Below are 21,783 nucleotides of genomic sequence, written 5' to 3'. Positions count from 1 at the left end.
CCTCTACATCCAAGCTTTTTTCAATTGAAGGTGCAACAAAGTTGAACCAATAATGAAGAGTACTGTACATAGCAAGAAGTCTCACAACACAAGGTTCAAGTCCAACAGGTTTATTTGTAGCACAAGCCACAAGCTACAAGCTTTCGGAGCATTGCCCCTTCATCAGGTGAGTGGAAGTTCTGTTCACAAACAGGCATATATAGATATAAACTCAATTTACAAGATAATGGTTGGAATGTGAGTCTTTACACGTAATCAAGTCTTAAAGGTACGGGCAACGTGAGTGGAGAGAGGGTTAAACACAGGTTAAAGAGATATGTATCGTCTCCAGCCAGGACAGTTAGTGAGATTTTGCAAGCCCAGGCAAGTTGTGGGGGTTACACACAGTGTGACATGAACCAAAGCTCCTGGTAGAGGCTTCCTCATATGTGCAGAACTTGGCTATCAGTCTCTGCTCAGCAATTCTGCGTTGTGTGTTGTGAAGGCCGCCTTGGAGAAAGCTTTTCTGAAGATCAGAGGCTGAACGCCCATGACTGCTGAAGTGCTCCCCAACAGGAAGAAAACACTCTTGACTTGTGATTGTCAAGCAGTGTTCATTCATCCATTGTCATAGCGTCTGCACCACTTCTCCAGCTTCCACCCTAAACACATTAAAAATGCCAGCCCCTACAGACAAGCCCTCCGTATATACAGGATCTGCTTAGATGAGGAGGATCATAACAGACACCTCCAGACACTGAAAGATTCCCCCATAAGAGCTGGATATGGTGCTCAACTCATTGATCGACAGTTCCAACACGCCACAGCAAAAAACCGCACCAACCTCCTCAGAAGACAAACACGGGACATGATGGACAGAGTACCCTTCGTTGTCCAGTACTTCCCCAGAGTGGAGAAGCTACGACATCTTTTCCGGAGCCTTCAACATGTCATCAGTGAAGACGAACATCTCACCAAGGACATCTGCACGCCCACACTTCTTGCCTTCAAACAACCGCATTACCTTAAACAGACCATTGTCCGTAGCAAAACTACCCAGCCTTCAGGACAGCAGTGACCATGACACCACACAACCCTACCACAGCAACCTCTGAAAGACTTGCCGGATCATCGACATGGATGCCATCATCTCACATGAGAACACCATCCACCAGGTACATATTCTTGCAACTCAGCCAATGTTGTCTACCTGATATGTTGCAGGAAAGGATGTCCCAAAACATGGTACATTAGGGAGGCCATGCAGACGCTACGACAATGGATGAATGAACATTGCTCGACAATCAGGCAGGAGTGTTCTCTTCCTGTTGGGGAATGCTTCAGCAGTCATGGGCATTTAGCCTCTGATCTTCAGGTAAGTGTTCTCCAAGGTGGCCTTCACAACACACAACACAGGATCCCTGAGCGAAAACTGCTAGCCAAGTTCTGCACATGAGGACAGCTTCAACCAGGATCTTGGGTTCATGTCACACCATCTGTAACCCCCACAACTTGCCTGGGCTTGCAAAATCTCATTAACTATCCTGGCTAGAGACAATACACATCAGTTTAACCTGTGCTTAACCCTCTCTCCACTTACATTGATTATTTGTAAAGACTCGCATTCCAACCATTATCTCGTAAATTGAGTTTGTATTTATATATGCTCTGTTGTGAGCAGAACTCCCACTCACCTGATGAAGGGGCAGTGCTCCAAAAGTTGTGGCTTGTGCTACCAAATAAACCTGTTGGACTTTAACCTGGTGAGAGACTTCTTACTGTGTTTACCCCAGTCTAAAGCCAGCATCTCCACATAATGTACTATATGTAGCCATAGGTAAATTCATATTAGAAAATGAACATAATGAGGAAAGGCTGCTTCCAGTTGGACCAGGAGCTTTGATTTTGGAGGCTTCTCTTTGCAAGGGAAGGTATCATAGGAAAATAGGAACAGAACTAGGCCATTCAATCCTTCAAACCAGCTCTACCATTCAATTTAATCATGGCTGGCCATTAATCTTAAAGTTATTTTCTTGCCCTTTATTTCCCTTGACATCATTGATATCCAGAAATCTATCAATTCCTATCTTGAACATGCTCAATGATGGAACTTCCACATCCGTCTGGTGTAGAGGATTCGAAAGATTCACCACACCGAGTGAAGAAATTCCTCCTCACCTTGGTCTTAAATAGCCTACACTTTCTAAGATTATGTTCACTAGACTCTCTAGCTAGGGGTGGGTCTTTTTATCAATTATCCCACATCCTGAAAGCTACAGCTCATCTTCACCAAAGCAACTCACTGCCCATGGCAATAAAGGTAACAACCACCATGAAATTTTATGCTAGTCAGTCTTGACTGCCACTGTGCACATCAACACTTAGGTACATTGCAAACTCATTGCTAAAGCATGCCAGTTCATTCCCTTATTGACACCTATCAGCCTGGTGATATAGCACTACAGCTTCACAAATAGAAGGAATATTGCAAGCTCCAGGCTTCATTAGACACATGATCACTTGGTCAAATCCATCACGTCCTTGTACCTCAGCATAGAAGGGTATCTCAATTTTGAACTTCATTGTAAAACAATCCACTGGCCTTCTTGTGCAGCCAGAAAGTCAAGTCTTTATAGGTTCATGTGGGGGAATCAAGGCTACCCGGACAGCATGGTTAATGGAAGATGTCTATTTCTAGGATAGACACTGAACATTGCTTCACACAGAGCATTTGGTTGGAATGCTGAAGGCATAGGTCAGTTGTATTGTTCATCTGGGACTTCTCTAAGTAAAGCCCAGGTTCATTTACAATGTTTACCTAATGAATATACTTCATAGCAGCCTTAGGGAAGAAGACCCTCACAGGCAATAAGACAACCAGCCAGGCGTGAGGCAAAGAGGATTGCAAGGACATTTATTGACCCCACAAAAAACATCAATTTCGATTTGATATAGGGAACCTTCAGCTGACTGTCTTATTTGCCCAGTATATTTGGTTTGCTTGGATGTTCACTGATGATTGCTATGTTCGGTTCCATTTGAAACTCCTCAGATAGTGAAGCAATCCGTAACCACAAGTAGCAAGACTTGGACACATTCATGTTTGGGCTGATAAGTAGCAAGTAACATTCATGCCACACAGGTGCTAGGCAATGGCCATCTCCAAGAAGAAGGAACCATCTCCCCTTGACATTCAATGGCATTACCATTGCTTAATTTCCCTATTATCAACATGCTGGGAGGTTAACATTGACCAGAAACTGGACTAGCCATATAAATACTGTGGCTGCAACAGCAAGTCAGATGCTGGGAATTATGCTGAGAGTAGCTCACCACTTGACTCACTAAGCCTGTCCACCATCTACAAGTCAGAAATGTGATAGAATACTCTCTACTTGCCTGAATGAATGCAGCTCAACATTCAAGTAGATAGCTCGAAACTAAAGGGATTCAAGGGATATAGGGGAAAGCGGGATCGGGATTGAGTTTGATGATCAGACTTAATCAAATGAATGGCACAGCATGCTTGAAGGGCTGAATGGCCTATTGCTCCTTCTAAATTCTATGTTTCTAGATCAACACCATCATCTTTAACATTCACTCCCTCCACTGTTGGTTCACAATGGCTGCAATGTGTATTATATACAACAGGCACTGCAGTAAATTCCTTTAACAGTACCTTCCAAACCCATGGTCTCCACCATCTAAAATTCAAGCGCAGCAGCACATAGGAATGCCTGAAAGTTCCCCTCCAAGTCACACACCACCATAACTTGTAAATATCACTTCATCATTGCTAAGTCAACATCCCAGAACTCTCCCTAACAGCTCCTTAAATATAACATTTCAAACATTATCTGAATGACCCCTTTTCAAATGGATTAGTAACCATGGACTCCTCTAGTCTAAACTATAATGTCTTGTGATGAAAATGTTGAATGGAAAATGCGTTGTACTAATACTTTTAACAAAATAAATACTTACAGATAAATGGGTGTACCTGCATCTCACTGTATACTTCATCGATTCTTGGTGTGAGGTTTGAGAATGCCATTTATGTTTAGTGGTGGGATTATGGTCCAGAAGTGAATCATCAAGACAGTTCACAGCAAGAGTAGGTCAAAGACAGATAATCCAGTGTAACTAATCTCCCATCTCCCCAAAGCTTGTCCACCATCCACAACACAATAAAGGAGTGCGATGGAATACTTGCCACTTGCCTGGATGAGTGCAACACCCAACAAATCCAGAAGCTCAACACTATCCAGGACAATGTAGGCCGCTTGATTAGCATCACATCCACTGCCTTCAACATTCATTTGTTGCACCAGCAATATAGTGGTAGCAGGGTGTGCCATCATAAGATGCACTGCAACAATTTACTAAGGCTTCTTCAACAGCACCTTCCAAACACTTGTCCTCTGCTATCTGGAAGCACAAGGACAACAGATGTGTGGGAATACCAATTACCTATAAGGTCCCCTCCAAGTCACACACTACCCTGACTTGGAACTATATCATGGTTCCTTTGTCGTCGCTGGGTCAAAATCCTGGAACTTGCTTCCTAACAGCACTTTGGGCGTACCCACACCATGTACGCTGCAGCAGTTCAAGAAGGTGGCTCACCATCACCTTCTTAAGGGCAAGTAATGATAAGCAATAAATGCTGGCCTAGATAGTGACGCCCACATCCTGTGAAATAATGTATATTTAATGAAAATTGAGTACAGACGCCACTGGATAGAGGCTGTTTTGCCAAATGGTGTTTTTTACATTTAAAAGATTTTAAAAATATTGCCACTTTGCATCCATGCTAAGGCCCCAACTGCATTTTTGGTTTGATATCATGGTCTAATGGTCCCAGCTTTTCCTTTCCCAACAACTGTTTAAATGCTGCCAAGTCATGAGGATTTCTAGGCCTTAAATATCAGCAGTGATGTAGGCAAATATCACATTGAACTATTCTCAAAGACAGTAAACCCAAAAAGTAAAAATATTGAAACTCTTGCTATCTGAAAATTAAAAAGTAATGATCATGCTTAACATAGCAGCTTTGATGGCCTGAATGGCATACTTCATAGCTAAAACCACAATAAAAGAGAGACTTCAGCAACTACCAAAGTGCACTGGATAATTAATTTGTTGCCTTGGGGCCCGAAATGGCAGTAAATTCAGGCGTCGGGCCTGTAACACTACCTGCACCCAAAACCGAGCAGATCGCGCCTTTACCGACACCCAATTTGGTATGCATTTAAATCAAATTTAGTGAACCGCGCGCCCAACTCTACTGCCAAATCCCACTTTACCGCCTTCGGGTCCGTTGCAGATCCGCGCTGTTATCAACCTGCAGAATAAAAATCCGAAGCGGATTCCTATTCTGCAGGGGAAGCTCCAAAGCCCATCCTCCTCGAACACCCTTCGCAGACTCCACCCCCCCCACCCCCTGCGCCCCCCGCCCCGCCTTCTCTGGTTGGAGAGGGGGGGGGGTGGTGGTGGAGATTCTCCCAAGTCCATCCCCCCCCCCCACCCATCCTCCACCATCCCTCCCCCAACCAGAGATACATCAGAGCCCACCCCCCCTCCCCCACCTCCCCCCACCTTTCCAGCAGACGCCAGAAGGCCAAGGTGCTGCAGGCTGTCCAACAACTGCAGTAAGCAGTCTCACAACACCAGGTTAAACTCCAACAGGACTTTAACCTGGTGTTGAGACTTCTTACTGTGTTCACCCCAGTCCAACGCCAACATCTCCACATCAATGAGTGCAGGTCAGAAGGATGGTGGAAGGACAGCAGGAATCGAGGAAGGTTGGGAGTGTACTCTGCTGCGGGGGAGGGGGTTTTGATTGGGGGGCGTCTGTCAGAGGGACCTGCCTCCTGGGGGGTCCGATCGCAGTTCATTCTCCCCCCACCCCGGCTCTGTTTTGTTTTGTCTTTCGCACCCGGGCGCACTGTTTCAGATTTTCTTCTAACTGCACATGTGCAGTTCAGAGCTCTGATTGTTCTGGCAGTGCTAAGCCGCGCCCCACAGCACGGACTGGACTGAAGCCGGCAAAAAGTGTATGGGCGCGCTGGAACAGGGATTCTGGGCTCGGATCTGTTTTACGTCCAGATCTGGCACTTAGCCTCCAATTGGTAAATCTGGCCCTTGATCTCTATTTCCTCCCTTTTTAAATTACTTTGCAACTGCAACCTGGAGCAGAGGTTCTCTACTTCTTTGCATCTCAGATACCCCCACCCATTTTACAAAAGTTTCATGGACCCCCATTTCTATCCCAATGAAAATTACTTTTGCAACTGAAGATACATATATAGTGGTGGGACCCCTTTTATTCACTCTCTAACCTGTACATCACCTACCCATTTTGTAGTAAGTAAAGATGCCCCAAAACTATAAGCAAGACATGAATACCGTAAAACAACATCCTTGCCTCAAAATGCAAACGAACGTACGTGGCCAAAGAACATAACATTAATGTAAGAAACAAAAATGTCTTTGCAAATGGCAGTAATCACAACTAATGGTGTGCACCCTGGACACACAGGAGTGAACTATCCTGTAAAGACTGGGGTTTCTACTGCAGGAACTCATCAAAGTTCCTGACACAGCCTGTTCCAAACCCCTGGCCACTAGCATCTCAAAAGGCCAGGGCAACAAACACTTGGGAACACCCCCACCTGCAAGTTTTCTTCCAAACCACACACCATCATGACTTAGGGATATAATGCCATTCCTTCACTGTCGCTACGTCAAAATTTTCAAACTCCCTAACAGCACTGTGGGTATACCTACACCACATGGGCTTCAGTGTTTTAAGAAGATGGCTCACCATTACCTTTCCAAAAATTGTGTATGAAATTTCTCTGATACAAAAGTAAAGGAGTCAGTAAAATGGCAACAAGAACAGTCTTTATTCTGCACTGTTAATACAAGCAGCTCTGGAACTGTAACTGGACAAAAATAACAACACCAAAGGAGGAAGTATTGCAAGTGACTAACAGCCTAATCCAAGTGGTAATTTTTAAGGAGGGCCTTAAGTGATGTAGAACAGTGGTGGGTCATATATTCTATATGTTCATAGTAATTTTCTTACTGCTCATTCACATTTTATCAACTCGTTTTGTATTTGATGACCAGTTTCCTAGTTGGTATAATCAGAAAATTTTGAACAAATATATTGGACTTCTGAATCCAAGGCTGGACTGTTACGGCTGTTTATGCCGGTGAGATTTTTCCATCTCACTGTAGTGAGCGGAGATTTGGTGAGGCACCAAACTCCCCAACTTCAGTGTAGCAGGAGTGCAGCATGAAAGCCAGTAGCATCATGCCCCAAATCTTTCTTGTGACTTAAAAGCAATAACACTCCTATTCCTGATTCCTCTCAGCAGTTATTCCTTCTTAGCCCCATATAACTCCTAACTATTTTCTATTAGCCAATTTCTTATTCATTCCAAATGTTTATCAGGATCTGCATAGTTTTAAGCTTAACTGAATACCTGTCATGCAAAAGTGTCAGACAGGCTTTCAACAGTCCAATTTGTGTATCACATCACAAAAGGAAACTCAACGATGTTGAGAACATTTCCTTTTCTGAATTCAAGTTGATAATTATTTATTAAGATGTTAGACCAAGGACAGATAATATACAAGGTTATTCCAAATTATCATATGCTGTATTGACATAAGATAAATGGCTATGCAAAATTAGCTGGCACCACCCCAGCCCCACTTCCCTCAATGGTCAGAAAGACCAAGGATAGCTTCTTCCATAACCTGCTTTATGAAACCAATTTTTAAATTCATGCTTCCAACTTAGTTTTCTATATTTATCAAATTTACCAGAACAAAAGGGCATTCATCACAATATATCCAGATTTACCTCAACTTATCCAGCACTATGCATTTTTAGTACTCAGCCTCTCCCTTGTATTTTAATAGAGTTATATTACAAATTTGCTTATATTGGAGAAAACAACATAACTGATACAGAAATGCACAAATTCTACTCCCAACACTTCTTTTTTCTATGCAACTTGTAAACCATGCATATATTTCTGAAATATAGGATCCCACTTATGACTGTACGATTTTTGGAAGAGCCACATTATGGTTCAAAAAATTTTTGGAATTTAAGTTACAGCACTTGTCTAAGAAGGGGAAAGGGGTAACAACATCATATCCGAACATCTTATTTTAAAGCACACCTAGCTTGTCAGCCCTCGTTTTTGTCCACCACCCGATATTGATGATTTAAGGAGATTTTCAAGTATTAAGTAGTTATTTTCTCTTGAAATTCAAATTAATTACTTAAGTAAAAACACTACTGAAAAAGTTCATAACATGATGAATCTGAAAACTTTCTTACTTATTACTCATTAATCAAATTCATGCTATTTTGGAAAATCTTGGGTGAGTGGAATATTATGCCAAATGCATATTTTGTATTAACATAAGGCTATATTCTAAAGTAAAAATCAGTACCATCTGCATAGTAAAATGTAAAGGTTTGTCTACAAATAGAACAAAGATCACAGCAGCAATTAACAGATTCCTAGTAACGTATTCACTTAATATCAGAAAGCAATCTTATTTTATATAAGGGGCTATTTTCCCTCGGAGTCATCTAAGATCCAAATAATTTAACCAGAAAAATGGTGGGCCCTAACTTTACTCCTGGTCATGAGGGCATCTAGGATATCTGGGTGCAGTCAGAGAGAGTGCTGCATTGAACAGTTGGATCTCAATGGCAAGTTGCTTGACTATTTCCCAATTGTAACAACCAGGAAATGGTGGCTCGCTCATTAAGATTTAGTAAGTAGAAGGCTGCTGCCAGGGACCTGCAGGAACGGTGCCAGACAGAAGTTGCACGGATAAGAATAATCAGCAGGGGAGTTGTGAATAAAGGGAACATGGGGATAACCAGGGCAATAGACATAAGGTCTCCTGGTTTTTCCTTATTGAGGTAATTTTGGACCTTGTTGCAGCTCCTGGTAGAGAAATCACCATCGTTCCCCCACTTAGCATTGATGTAAAAATAGTAGGTATGTCCAAATGATGCCATCTGAACTCAATCTAAATAGTTAAAAAGGACATGTGCCCTTGCCATGTTCAGTTCAAAATTACATTTGCCAATTTGGGATGGGAACAAGTGGCTAAATCGTCTGTTCGCTTTTAACTATTCTTGTATCTCAGTATGGACAATGCAAAAATGGCTTCTAATTGTCTGCAGAAATGCTGCTAAAGATGCTTCAAATAACGACTTGTGGCATTGTCTAGTGCTGCAATCAACTACAAGACCAGATTTAAGTACCAGTGGCATCAAGCAGAACGAATAAAAGGAATTCAGTTGGGTGATGTTTAATGTCCTCCTCTTGTCAGTGAATGAGAATAACAGATGAGTGTCACAGCCATGTGAGATATAGAAAATTAGAAATGAAAGATGATCATAGGATAATAAAAGAAAAACTTCCAGTTATAGGACAAATTCATCCACATCGGAAAACAAAACAACTGGAAGCAAATTAAAAATTTATTAGAGAATCTAATGATTAATTTTCCATATGATTTAAACTGATGTGAAAGCCCACACCCTCAGGAAACTGCTTTCATTTTTCGATTGTTTGAATCTTTGAGGCGTCTTCAGGCCATGTATAGGAATCAATTAGAAACTCATCGTAGTCAGTGCTGTAAACTAAGGAGCTGATAAACATCTCCTTGTCTTCAGGCTCTGGGTATAAAGATGCCATTCCATTTTTGAATGCATATTCAACAATCTGTAAAGAAAGATGTGACAGAAGGTTCAGTCCCACATCAGAAACTTGGTCAGAGTCATGCACTCATTGAATCTTTTCATAAAGTCCTAAATCGTTTCAATTGTGATCTGCAGCTTTTAGAATGTTTGCTTTATGAAAGTCATTCCTTTAACCTTGATAGAATCACCCTCATGTTATTCTAAATATGCATTCTATATATATCGCAGCAGAAAACCTGCAATAAGCACCTGCCACACCCATAGCTCAACTGGTAAGTAAACGAGACCAGTTTCAGAAAAACAAAACACTAAATTCTAGGAACCTAAAATTAAATCAAATCAAAAATACTTAACAGGAAATACTTAGCAGGTCAAAGAGAACCTTGTGGAAAGAGAAGCAGAGTTAATAGGAAAATCTTTCCGTCCCACCCATTGCCGTAATCGTAGCGGGTGGAAAGCTGACCACACAAAGGTCTGTTGACCTCAGATGGGGTTTTCTAGTTTTGGGGCAAGTACAACTGGAAAATCTTATGCAATACTTCCAATCAATAACTTTTCATCTAATGACTTTGTTTTGCTCTCCACAGATGCTGACTACCCTGAATATTTCCAGCATTTTTTTTGTTCTTATTTCAGACATTTTTATAATGTGTAAACAAAAGAGAAAACCAGAATTTTAATAGTTCCTTGACTCTTGAACAATCTCCCTCCTCACCCACTTATTTGCCTAGTTTCTCTCCTACAGACCCTCCCTTTCAGACTAAAAGCTTCTCATGAGCAAAACGCACCCCAATCTTTCTTCCCTGCCATTTCACTGTGCATCTATTGCAAGGTCAACTGCTGGTCCTACACACCATCCTATTTGCTCAACTTGAACTTCATCCTCCAGCAATCCTTTAAACTCCAATAAGACACAGGGTTTTGGACCCTTTTTTAACTTAAAGTGTCCAGGTTCCCGTATGCTTTGATTGTTAATCTATCCTGTCACCTTGAAGAATTTGTGCACCAACTGCCCCAGCTCTATCTGTTCCTAAACTCCCTTTTATATCTTGGACTTCAATTCTGTCTCTCATTCACTGCTTCTACTCTCTCGTTTCATGTTCTCCTTTCTTCACATCCTCCCCATGTCATTTCTCATTCACCTGTTTTCTCTGCTTCTATTTTCCATCCTCCTTCCCCATGTCACTCTAGCTCTGCTCTCTCCCTTCCCATTCTGGGCCAAATTGTTCCCCTACTCCAATTCTGCTGGACCAGAATAATTGATCTCGAGTCAGCCTGTGCCTTTTATAGAAGTTGGCAGTTGAATGTTCAACAAAACAATGCAACATTTGGAAAGAAACATCTAGTACGCCCTGTTACTGATAATATTTTTCATACAGAAACCTTTCAAAGGACTGCTGTTAATGAGAATGTTTTAGTCAAAAAAAGTTACAGATGATAAATTGATTAATTTCGTTACCTTTACAGCCACCGCTAAGGAAACAGTTCTGATGGTGTTAAGTGGAGGATATAAGCGACCTGCAGCCAAATGCTCTTCAAGTACCTGCGCAACTATAGCCTGGAAGAAATAAAAGCACACTAGGGCCAGGTTTCTGTAATATTATTAAAATTAAATAATATTGCTAATGTCTTCAATAAGAGTGATTTTTACTAGTTTCACATATAGCAACACAACAGTGAAACAAATTGTGCAATCACAGAACAAACCCTCATTTCTGTTATTATCTCTCCATTTTTAGAAACCATTCTTGTGCTCCACACATGCTCTTGAGCGCTGTTTCTTCTGTAGGCCCTGTCACTTTTCCAAGTGATACAAAATCTCAGAAGTGCCCCATTCCTGAAGCACCAACATGTCACAGTCCTACTCCAGAGCACTGATACTGGCTATTGTTTTCCCAGAGTGATGGCAGGCTCCAGACCTCTTAGTTCATTTCAAGTTGTGAAGTGCTGAATACCTTCCAGCCCTGTACCAACTCTGCTTGTGCCATCCTGTGTGCTGCCTCAAACACAATGCCCACATTCCCTGCCAACTCAGCCCAATTTCATCAGTTTTCAGAATTAACTATTGAATATATTTCCCGTCTCCTGCTAGAGTCAATGTGAAAAATGAGGAGTTTCTTTCATTGCAGCCCACAGATCAACAGTGAAACCCCTTTCACAATGGCAATTTATAGTGTAGTTTTAACTATAACATCTCAAAAACACCATGAAATAGGAAACTTCAGTAAAGTTACAGCAATATAGCACAGCAAAGATTCTATAAATAATTTTTAAAAAGGCACATTTGTTTTCAGGCATCCTGAATATTCCTCATGCATTAATCCCATCTTGGGCATATTATTTCCCGAACCCGCAAGACATTTTCCACTTCTGTGGTCTCAATGTGGCCTTGGTACATTTAAAATTTTCTGGGGCAATGAGATAATAGTAAATTGGCAATAATTACCTTCAAACAGAAAGACTTTAAGAACAAAGAATAACTAAAATAAAGAGGGAGAAAGTTGAATAGGAGAGAAAGCTAGCTAGTAATAAAAATGACGTTAAGTGTTTCTGCAAGTATTGGAATAGAAAAAAAGCAAGTCGTGCCAGTGTTATCCTCTGGAGAGTGTGTTTGGGGAACTGATAATAAAATAGGAGCCATTGAAGAAGTACTTGCTGTCTGTTTTCACTGTAAAAAAAACTTAGAAAATGTCCCAAAGATATTTGAAAATCAAAAGGTGAACAGAGGGGTGGAACACAAACACTCACCATCACTAGGGAAAACGTGCTGGGAAAACAATTAGACCTAATGGCTGACACGTTCCCAGAACCAGGTGGTCTGCATGGTAGGATTTTAAAAGAAGTGGCTGCAGAGATCATAAATGCATTGGCTTTAATCTTCCAAAATTCCTTAGATTCTGGAAGGGTTCCAGAGGATTTGGAAAATAGCTAATATAACATCTGCATTCAAAAAAAAAAGAGGGAGACAAAGTGGGAAACTATAAGCCAGTTAGCCTAACATCTGTTATAGAATCCATTATTAAAGGAAGTTACAGTGTAAATTAGGAAATCATAAACTGATCAGGAAAAGTCAACATAGCTTTGTGAAAGTGAAATTATATTTAATTTATTAGAGGTTTTTTGAGGAATTAACAGGCAGGGGAACCAGGGTAGATAAAGTGGTGTACTTAGAATTCCAAAAGGCAATTGACAATGTATCACGTCAAAGGTTGCCTTGCAATACAAAATAACATGGTGGAGTAGGTAATATATTAGCATGCATGATGGATTGGTTAGCTAACATGAAATAGACAGTAGAGATAAACGGTCTTCTTCAGGTTTGCAAGCTGTAACTAGTGGAGTGCTATAGGGGTCAGTGCTGGGGTCTCAACCACTTATAAACTACATCAGTGATTTGGTACGGTTGCTAAATTTACCAATTGCAGTAAGATAGATTGGATAGCAAGTATCAAGAGGAGTAGAGATCTGCAAAAGGATTAGATTAAGTGAGTGCACAAAAAAAAGGCAGATGGAATGAAATGTGGGAAAATATGAACCTGTCCACATTGATAGGTAGATTGGAAAGTATACTATTTAATTGGAAAGATATTACAGAACTTCTTGGCACGGTGGGATCTCACAAAAATTGATATGCAAGTACAGCAAGGGATAAGTAAATGGAATGTTGACATATATTACAAGGAAGAAGGAGTAAAGGTAAGACATTGGTAAGCCCAGATCTGTATATTATGCACAGTTTTCTCTCATTATTTGAAAAAATATATAATTGCATTAGCAGTGCAAGAAAGATTCACTCAACTACTCCTTGGGATGAAGGGATTATTTTATAAAGAAAAGCTGAACAGGTTGGGCCCATATCTATTGGAGTTAAAAGGCTGAGATGTGTTCGTATTGAAATAATACAAAATCCTAAGAGGACTTGACATGATAAATATGAGAGGATATTTCCACTTGATGGGAATATTAGGACTAGGAGATGCAGTTTAAGAATAAGAGGTCTGCTTTCAAGACTGTGATAAGGAGAATTTTCTCCTCTCAGAGGGTTGTTAGTATGTGGAATCGTCTTCCTGAGAAAACTGTGGAGGCTGGGACATGGAATGTATTCACGGTAGAGTTAAGACACATTTTTTATTGATGAGTAAAGAGTTATGGGGGGAGACAGAGAAGACCACAACCAAATCCAGCATGATCTTATTGAATGAATGGCAGAGCAGGCTCGAAGAACCCTATAGGGAACTACAACAAAGGACAAGTAAAGAATGGAAAATCCAACAATCAAGAACTGGCTGGAGAAAACAGGAAAATCCAAACACCTTATGGTGTTTCCAAGACCATCAAAAGACAAAGCCAAAATGAAACATTGCATCAGAACATATTTGCTGCAATCATTTTGGTGCAAATTTCAGCAGGTAATAATGCTCTTTAAAGACAACTTGCACTGAATAAAGAGTGAAAATGTTAGAAGGATCCAATGAGTTGTGTTAATGTAATAGAGAATATGGAAATTACACATTTTTTAAGCACTAGAAGATCTACTGACTTTCCATATCACTGCTCAGCGGATTATGTTGCCAACAGACAGCTGGGAAAGATGGAGGGGAGCTAGAAGAAATCAAGGCTCAGCATAAAATGGTATTTTCTGCATAGTATAAAATACTTATAAACTTTACTAAAAAGCTTTCTAAAAAGGCAATAATTTCTAAACAGTCCCTGGAAATGGCAAGGTCAATTGATTCAGGTTGCCATATTGACATTCCTAAATTAGTAGGATGACATTCTATGGTGGTGTTTAGAAAGGGCCAGGATATGATCCTCAGCATGATATAAACTAAAAAAACTGACCTTAAGCAGGGTGACAAACAAGGGAGGTGATAACCATCCTGACCATTATGGGTATCTGTCCTGTACTTGTTGTTCAAAAGGGTTTGAAATAGATGATTGACATTGATTTTTCTTGGGGTTGGTAACGTGCCCATAGAAATCTTATAGTGCAGAAGGAGGCCATTTGGCCCATCCAGTCTGCACTGACAACAATCCCACACAAGCCTTATGCCCATAACCCCACATATCTGCTAATGCCTCTAACCTACGCATTCTGGGACACTACACGGCAATTTACCATGGCCAATCAACCTAACCCACATTTCTTCGTACTGTGGAAAGAAACCAGAGCACCCAGAGGAAATCCACACAGACACAAGGAGAATGCACAAACTCCACACAGACAGCAACCCAAGCAGGAATCGAATCCAGATCCTGGACTTGAGGCAGCAGTGCTATCCACTGTGCTATTCAATAGGACATAAAGTGCTCAGGCACAGGGGTTAGTTTCTGGAGACGTGTTATTGCTTGCTGGCAGCTGCCTTCGTTTAAGGGAAAAGGAAGAGGAAGTGGAGGAATACCAAGGGAACAATTCCCTAACACTTCAACTAGAAAGTAGAATGCTGCTATCACAAGCTACTGAAAGCAGCGCACACACAACCATCCATATGCCCTCTCAACTGTCATGGGTCATAGACTTTTCTGTCTAAGCAGTTCATGCATATCAAAAATATTGTTGCTTAACAATCTTTCTTAAACTCATTTACAAATATTGGACTGCCTATCTGTATCTGCCTATCCAAAGTATCTTAAGAGCTAATGTGTAAGCTGAAATATTTTGGAATAACATTTGTAAGGAATCTCTACATAGAAATAACCTGATTTCTATAAAGTTAAATAGGTACTATTCTTCCTCCTCACTGCAGTTAGACAGGCCTCAAAGTATCTGCAGTCTCTGGATTGAAGATAAATCCTGCTCAATTGTGCAGATCAATGATTTGGATATAGGCCAATTAGGGCCTATGTTCCACCTGCTTCAATTACCCTCTGCTCTCTCCTACTCCATTTTTCTGCCTCTCTCTTGCTCTTTTGCTTCTCAGCTGGGTCCAATTATTCTTGTTCTAATCTTGTTGGATTTGAAAACATGGTCATGAACTGCCACATGAAACATCAAGGGAAATCAACTAACTTTTCACAGAAGTCACTGAAGTCAATAATAAACAGAAAACAAACTAGGAGATGTAACTAATTATTTAGAATGCCAAAGAAAGCTTCAATGGGAAACTGATAATATAGCCCAACAGGCTAAAAAGTGTCAGAGATAATTTAGGTATAAAATAAGCAGTAATTGCACCCAAAACATGTTCCGTACTGTAGCAGAGCAAAAGAATTTCGAGGAATAGTTTGAAATTCTTGGGTAGGTTTGGGGCAGGCTTTCCTGAAAGATTTTTGGACCCTGATGTCATGATCAAATGGTGGGGGGAGTGGGGGGGGGGGAGAGAGAGAGAGAGAGAGAGAGAGAGAGAGAGGGGAGGGGTGGTGGTGGTGGTGGTGGTGTGAATTGGACAATTAGTGTATGGCAGGCAGGGTCTCTAAGTGAGAGGGCCAACTGGAGGTTCTCTGGCATGGGAAAAGCAGCTAGATGTTTTTGAGGTAATTAAGGGGTGTCTCTAGATGGAGACATTCTCTCTTCAACTAAAACTTTGGATTAACAAATGGCTTCAGCAGCCGGGTCATCACTTTGGAGAGAAAATTCCTCCACAGTTACCTCCAGCTGCAGCTTAAGCCAGGCAGGCACGACGGGCCTCTAAGCCTGCCTTGAGCTGACAATCCCCAACGTACCCATTCACCCAGTCTACTACCAAGAAATTGCCTTCAAGCGGCTGCATGGTTTCCCAATGTCAGGTAATTCCACTCAACCTCAGAACACAAATCTTAAAAGGCCTTTAACGAGGTCACTGCTTCTGGGAAAATGAACTGGGAGCAAGATGGTTCTGTGAAACGGCACAATTTTGTGCACCTACCCACCACTGTGCCAATAATTTCCACCCCACACTGCATCCCTGCCCAGAAAAATGTGCAGAGTCTTGGATGACGTCCAGTTCACAGAATGTAGAACATGGCAGTCAGCTAGAAGTGGATTGGAATAATCAAATAAAATAACTCGCGTAGTCACATCGCATGACACCTTTAACACAAATATTTGCCCCATTTTTATCTACAGGATTTACAATGAGAATCATATACAAAAATTGATATTTAATACAGGATACTTAATATGACAAGTTCCAGTCTTCTTTAACATTAGATAGAAACAAAGATTATACTTCTCTTATCAAGGAAACAAATTATAACCTTAGCTCCAAGGCAGTTGTTTGATGTCCAAACAATCATGAGGAAAGTAACCACATCTGGATTGTTCTAACTTAAAAAGGCCGCTTTTTTTCAATAAAAACTTATATTTATATAGCACTTCTAATATAATGAAGCATCCCCAAGATGCTTCACAGAGCATTATAAAACAAAGTATGACACTAAACCACAATAGGAAATGTTAGAATAGATGATCAAAAAGGTTTCAAGAACCATTAAAGAAGAAAAGTGAGATCAAGATATGGAAAGGCACAGAGGAGGAATCCAGAGCTGAGGTTACAGAAGATACAATTACCAATGATGAAGAAATTATAATTTGAAAAGCACACGAGATTAGAACAAAATGAATGCAATTATCTTGGAGTGTGGTAGGACTGGAAAAGATGACACGCTAGGGGTGGGCCAAGGACATGGAGGGATTTGAAAACAGGGATCATAATGTTAAAATCAAGATATTGCTAAAAGGAGGCCAATGTAGGTAAGTGGGCACAAAGGTAATAGCACGATGGGACCTGCTGTGGGCTAAGACAAAGGCACCAGAGTTTGGGTGACCTCAAGTTTATAGAGAGGAAAGTAGGACACAGCTCAGAAGTTTTATATATAAATTACCTATGAAAATTATATTTTGGCCAAAATGCATGCCATCCTGAAAATTTACTTAAAGTCTACTGGATAGCAATTAAATAAAATCTGGACTAAACCCATGTGTGTTGTTTTTGCCATACATTTGCTGATAATTCGAATAGTTTGCTGCAACAGCCGTCTGCCACCAGAGGGCAGAATAAAGCTATAAGTGCTATATTGAAAGTTCAATGAGGAAATATTAAACCATCTTTCTGTGCAAATTAGGTCTAAAAAAGCTGAATGTTGTTTACAGCATTTGCTATTTTAGCAACAAAAGTCCTGATTATAATCAATCACATTCAACAAAGCAGTTATTGTGACCACTTTACTGCAAAGAAAAATGACACCAGCAGCCCACCATCTTATCAAAATTGTTCTACAAAAAAAGGCTTGAAGTTGCCAAGTACCTGAAAACTGATACTGAAAAACTTATACCAAGGCAGAGAGAATTTAACATGTGCAATTGGCATAATGCAACTCAAAGGCCTGAATTTTCAGGAGCGCTTGGTACCTGCCGCTCTGCCAGACCCACTGCTATTTCATGCTCTACTGAGCATTGACTGGCAGTGGTAGCAGAGGTGGGAGGCTCTCTCACAATTGGATGGAAGTCCTGTCTTGGAGTGCAATCAGCCAGCTCTCCAGCCTATCCAATCACATTGCTGCATTGGCCAGAAGAGATGCCATGGCATGACTGAGACTAAATCCCAGAAACCACAGAGCTGAGAAATACCAGGGATATGGGGCATAGGAGAATGGGGATGCCCTGCGGAGTTGTGGGAGGCAATCTGTCTGTGGGTAGATCTTGGGGGCAGGTGGGGTGGTTGGAAGTCTTCAGTCTGTGAGGGGAGGAACTCCCCCCCTGTTCAAAGGGGCCTACCAATGGGGACATACCCTCCCTTACCAATGATGATAGTGTGTGATAACTTTGTTTCCACCCTCAGTCGTTGGACACCTGCCAGCCTACAAATTGAAACTGGACAAAAAAATGTCCTTCACTGGCTATCAAGTGACTGTTTAAGGGCTTTAATTGGGGAATGAGACAGCTTCTGTTCTGAGGCACTGTCTGCCTTATTATAAAATCGCGCCGGGGTGGGATCCCAAAGGGAATCCCGTTCATGTTATTACACACTTCCCCCATGCCTCAAAACTCGCCAAGTGCAGGGAGCTTAAAATTCCGGCTATGAATAAACTCCAGGGTGTGTGCCCGTTGCAACTCCGTTAGGAGCATTACAAACTTCAATTATCAGCGGCTTCCTGCATTATCAAAATTGGTCTTTTCATTTGTGGAGTCATCTACGCATTCTAACGTGGCTGTGGAGCCCGTTAATAGACCTGTAAGGCTTTCCAGAGTGCGGGCAATTGCATAATTTTATTGGGACTGCCCAGTCTCCATTTCTAGCTTGCCCCACTGCATCTTGCTTGTGTATTTTTCCCCCAGTCTGTGCTGGGTATACCACATTTCCTGACGTTCACCTTCAAGAAGTCCCTGAACCATACTCTCAGTCTACCTCATAGGTACTGTCCAAGTTTAAGTTGTGAATATATGGCTGCCTGTTGGGTCCATTCATTCATCTAAGTAGACAAGGAGATCACACTGATACGAGTTTTAAAATGGTTTGCTTTTATTGAACAGAACTTAAAATTAACATGACCAAAAAAAAGTGAACTTGGAGACTGACTTTTACTGGGCTGTACTGAACTTGAACAGACTGACTGATCTTGAAACAAACAAAACACACAAGAATTGAAATATAAATTAGATTTTAATCTCGTTATTGGAAATGTTTTCCCGCAGTCTGTCTTCATCTTAGAAAAACAATTCTTGCAGCTGCTTTTATGTTGTTTACCTGCATTGTGTAGCATTCAGGAATGCAGTCAATTTTTAGCTAAACTTTAGCCTTCTAATTCTACATGTAATCAAGTTAGAAGTCAATTTTTCCAGCTTAGAGCTAATTGCATAGGCAGAAATATTTTAAAATGAAGTCTTTGCATTGACTGAAGCAAACAGATCGAATCATATATAGGGTCTTTCACTGCTCTTAGCGAGTTGATCAGTAGTCACAGGTATTACATGTCTATCCCATCTGAGTTATGCTTTGATAAGAAATGTTTCAAATCCAGCCATTCCTGCACTTTGAGGTATCACAGTGTTGCGTAATTTGTCCTCTCATTTGAAGCCCATGATGTCCTGAATGTATCTCATGTGGAACCTGTCCATATGCTTAATCTGAATGGTGCTCCTCATCTCACAGGTATATAAGAGTAGGTATTACCAGAGCATGTTTTGTTGTAAATTTGATAATTCATTTCCTCCAGTCTCTAGTGTAAACAAGAAAATGCTGAGCTTGTTTTGGCAATATCCAGAATTAAGAATCTACCGATGATCTTGAAACCATTGTCAATTATTAGAAAAACCTATCTGCTTCATTGTTATTTAAGGGAGAAAATCTGCTGTCCTTACCTGGTCTGGCCTTTATGCGACTCCAGACCCACAGTTATGTGGTTTACTTTCAACAAGCTATTCAAGGGCAACTAGGGATGGGCAATAAATATTGCGAATGAATCCCATCGTAAAACTGTTGTATTAGGTTTATATTTCTATCTGGACATCGGAGTTTGGCTAAGACTTTACACAATGCCTCTCTTTATACTCTTTCATCAGTCAACAAAGGCAAAAGAGTCCCGTTTGAATCAGCTGTTTCAATATCAGTAATTATGGCTGCTCAGTCCAGCTCATCCTGATCTACCTCGACACTGTGCCTGCTTCTTGTCTCATTCTAAAAAAATTGTATCAGCACAAGTATTGAGCAAAATCAATTTTGATAATTCAGCAATTTAAAGCAGACACTTTCTTGGAGCGTCATGAAAAGTCCCAGTAACTTGCTAGCAAGCAACAATAGTAGTGTAAGACAATGGTAGGACATCTACAGTAGGACATCTATCACTGGAAGTGTTTCAAATTCTGTATGCTTTGAAACTTGAATGAGTGCTGACCCTCCAAATCCCATACAAATTAATGCTCAAGTACTAAGAAAACTGATGGGAGGATTATCATGACATTTATTAATATTTCTCCTCTTCCTCAACAATCTAAGTTTGCTATCCTATTTTAAGATTTTCTAAAACATTTTCAACACAAAGAAAATGGATACATTTTCAATTGAGGGAAATATTAAATTTATTAAAACAATACTTACCTCAGAGAGGAGAACTGGAACTTTAACTCCTGGCAGACCTTGGAGCTTTGCACATGTGCAAACAGAGTGGACTGCACATGTGCACTTTTGTAATTCTTATGCTTTTTAGGCTCACGCAGCATGCCTGTACAGAGAAGAAAATGGCACTAAACCTCAGGTCAAGCAACCAGGAGCAGAGCACTTTGGTTGACTAGTTTTCCTAAATAGGTCACAGTGAGATGTCCTAGAGAGAGCAGCAGGACAGGGAAAGGTTCAAGTTCAGTTATAAAGAGGGGAACAGGGAAACAGGGTCCAAACAGAAAAATGGCTCCAGGGAACAAAATTTAAGTGAAGGCAGCAACCAGATGTTGGTGAACCTCTGCAGCAGGCCTTTGGGAAAGAGGTACCCCTTTGGAATAGTATTCTGTTTGGCACAGCTAAAGAGCTAAAGCTGTGATTATGAATTGGTGCTCGAGTGCATACTTGGAAATCCAGGGGAATGGAATGTCAGGAGATGAGCTTGAAATCCCACGAGGTGGGCTTTGTTGATGCCATCCAAATTGGATGGATGTTTGAAGAGAATTCCCAGGTTAGATTTTTGAAGGTGAAGATTGGAGGCCCTAATGAAAGAGACGGAGTTTCAGCAAGCTTTACTAACTCAGTGTTACTGATGCCAGAGTGAGTTGTTGAGAAATCCATGAATTCAGTCCTGGTCACATATGCATTAATTGTGCAGTAGGGTGTGTTCGACCAATGTTAATTCATACGTACCTCAAATTAACACAATAGATATTGTGAATTGTTATAAACTTCTGACCTGGCATGTAAAGTTCAATTTTTTGTTTGTTCAAAACTCAAGGAATCCTGTAACTTTATTCTGAGTGAGTGTCTTGAACTTTGCCTATTTTAAACAAAACATTAATGGACTCTAACCAGATCCTTCCAATAGCTTGGGGTCTGATCAAGGTTAGTAAATTTTCTAGTCTTTCAAACAAGATCAAATTTTTGTATGCTCAAAATTACTGCAGCCTTTCTGGTTTCTGCACATCCTCATCAAGGTAG

The 21,783-nt window shown here is 40.8% G+C and overlaps 1 protein-coding gene across 1 annotated transcript in view; it reads right to left on the bottom strand.

The window, feature by feature from the left end:
- Positions 1 to 8,923: 8,923 nt before the first annotated feature.
- Positions 8,924 to 21,783, bottom strand: part of me1 (malic enzyme 1, NADP(+)-dependent, cytosolic) — a 468,354-nt gene continuing 455,494 nt past the window's right edge. The window contains exons 13-14 of the mRNA XM_080192688.1: positions 11,187 to 11,285; positions 8,924 to 9,749 (exon numbers count right to left, since the gene is read on the bottom strand). Of these exons, the coding sequence (XP_080048814.1) occupies positions 9,582 to 9,749; positions 11,187 to 11,285 (267 nt within the window). The 3' untranslated portion in view covers positions 8,924 to 9,581. The remainder of the gene's footprint in view (positions 9,750 to 11,186; positions 11,286 to 21,783) is intronic.

This window comes from Carcharhinus amblyrhynchos, chromosome 7, assembly GCF_965287045.1.
Source record: "Carcharhinus amblyrhynchos chromosome 7, sCarAmb.v2.hapA, whole genome shotgun sequence".
Taxonomy (NCBI): domain Eukaryota; kingdom Metazoa; phylum Chordata; class Chondrichthyes; order Carcharhiniformes; family Carcharhinidae; genus Carcharhinus; species Carcharhinus amblyrhynchos.
The sequence above is the reverse complement of the archived record's forward strand: the minus strand, read 5'-3'. Positions and strand labels throughout refer to the sequence as shown.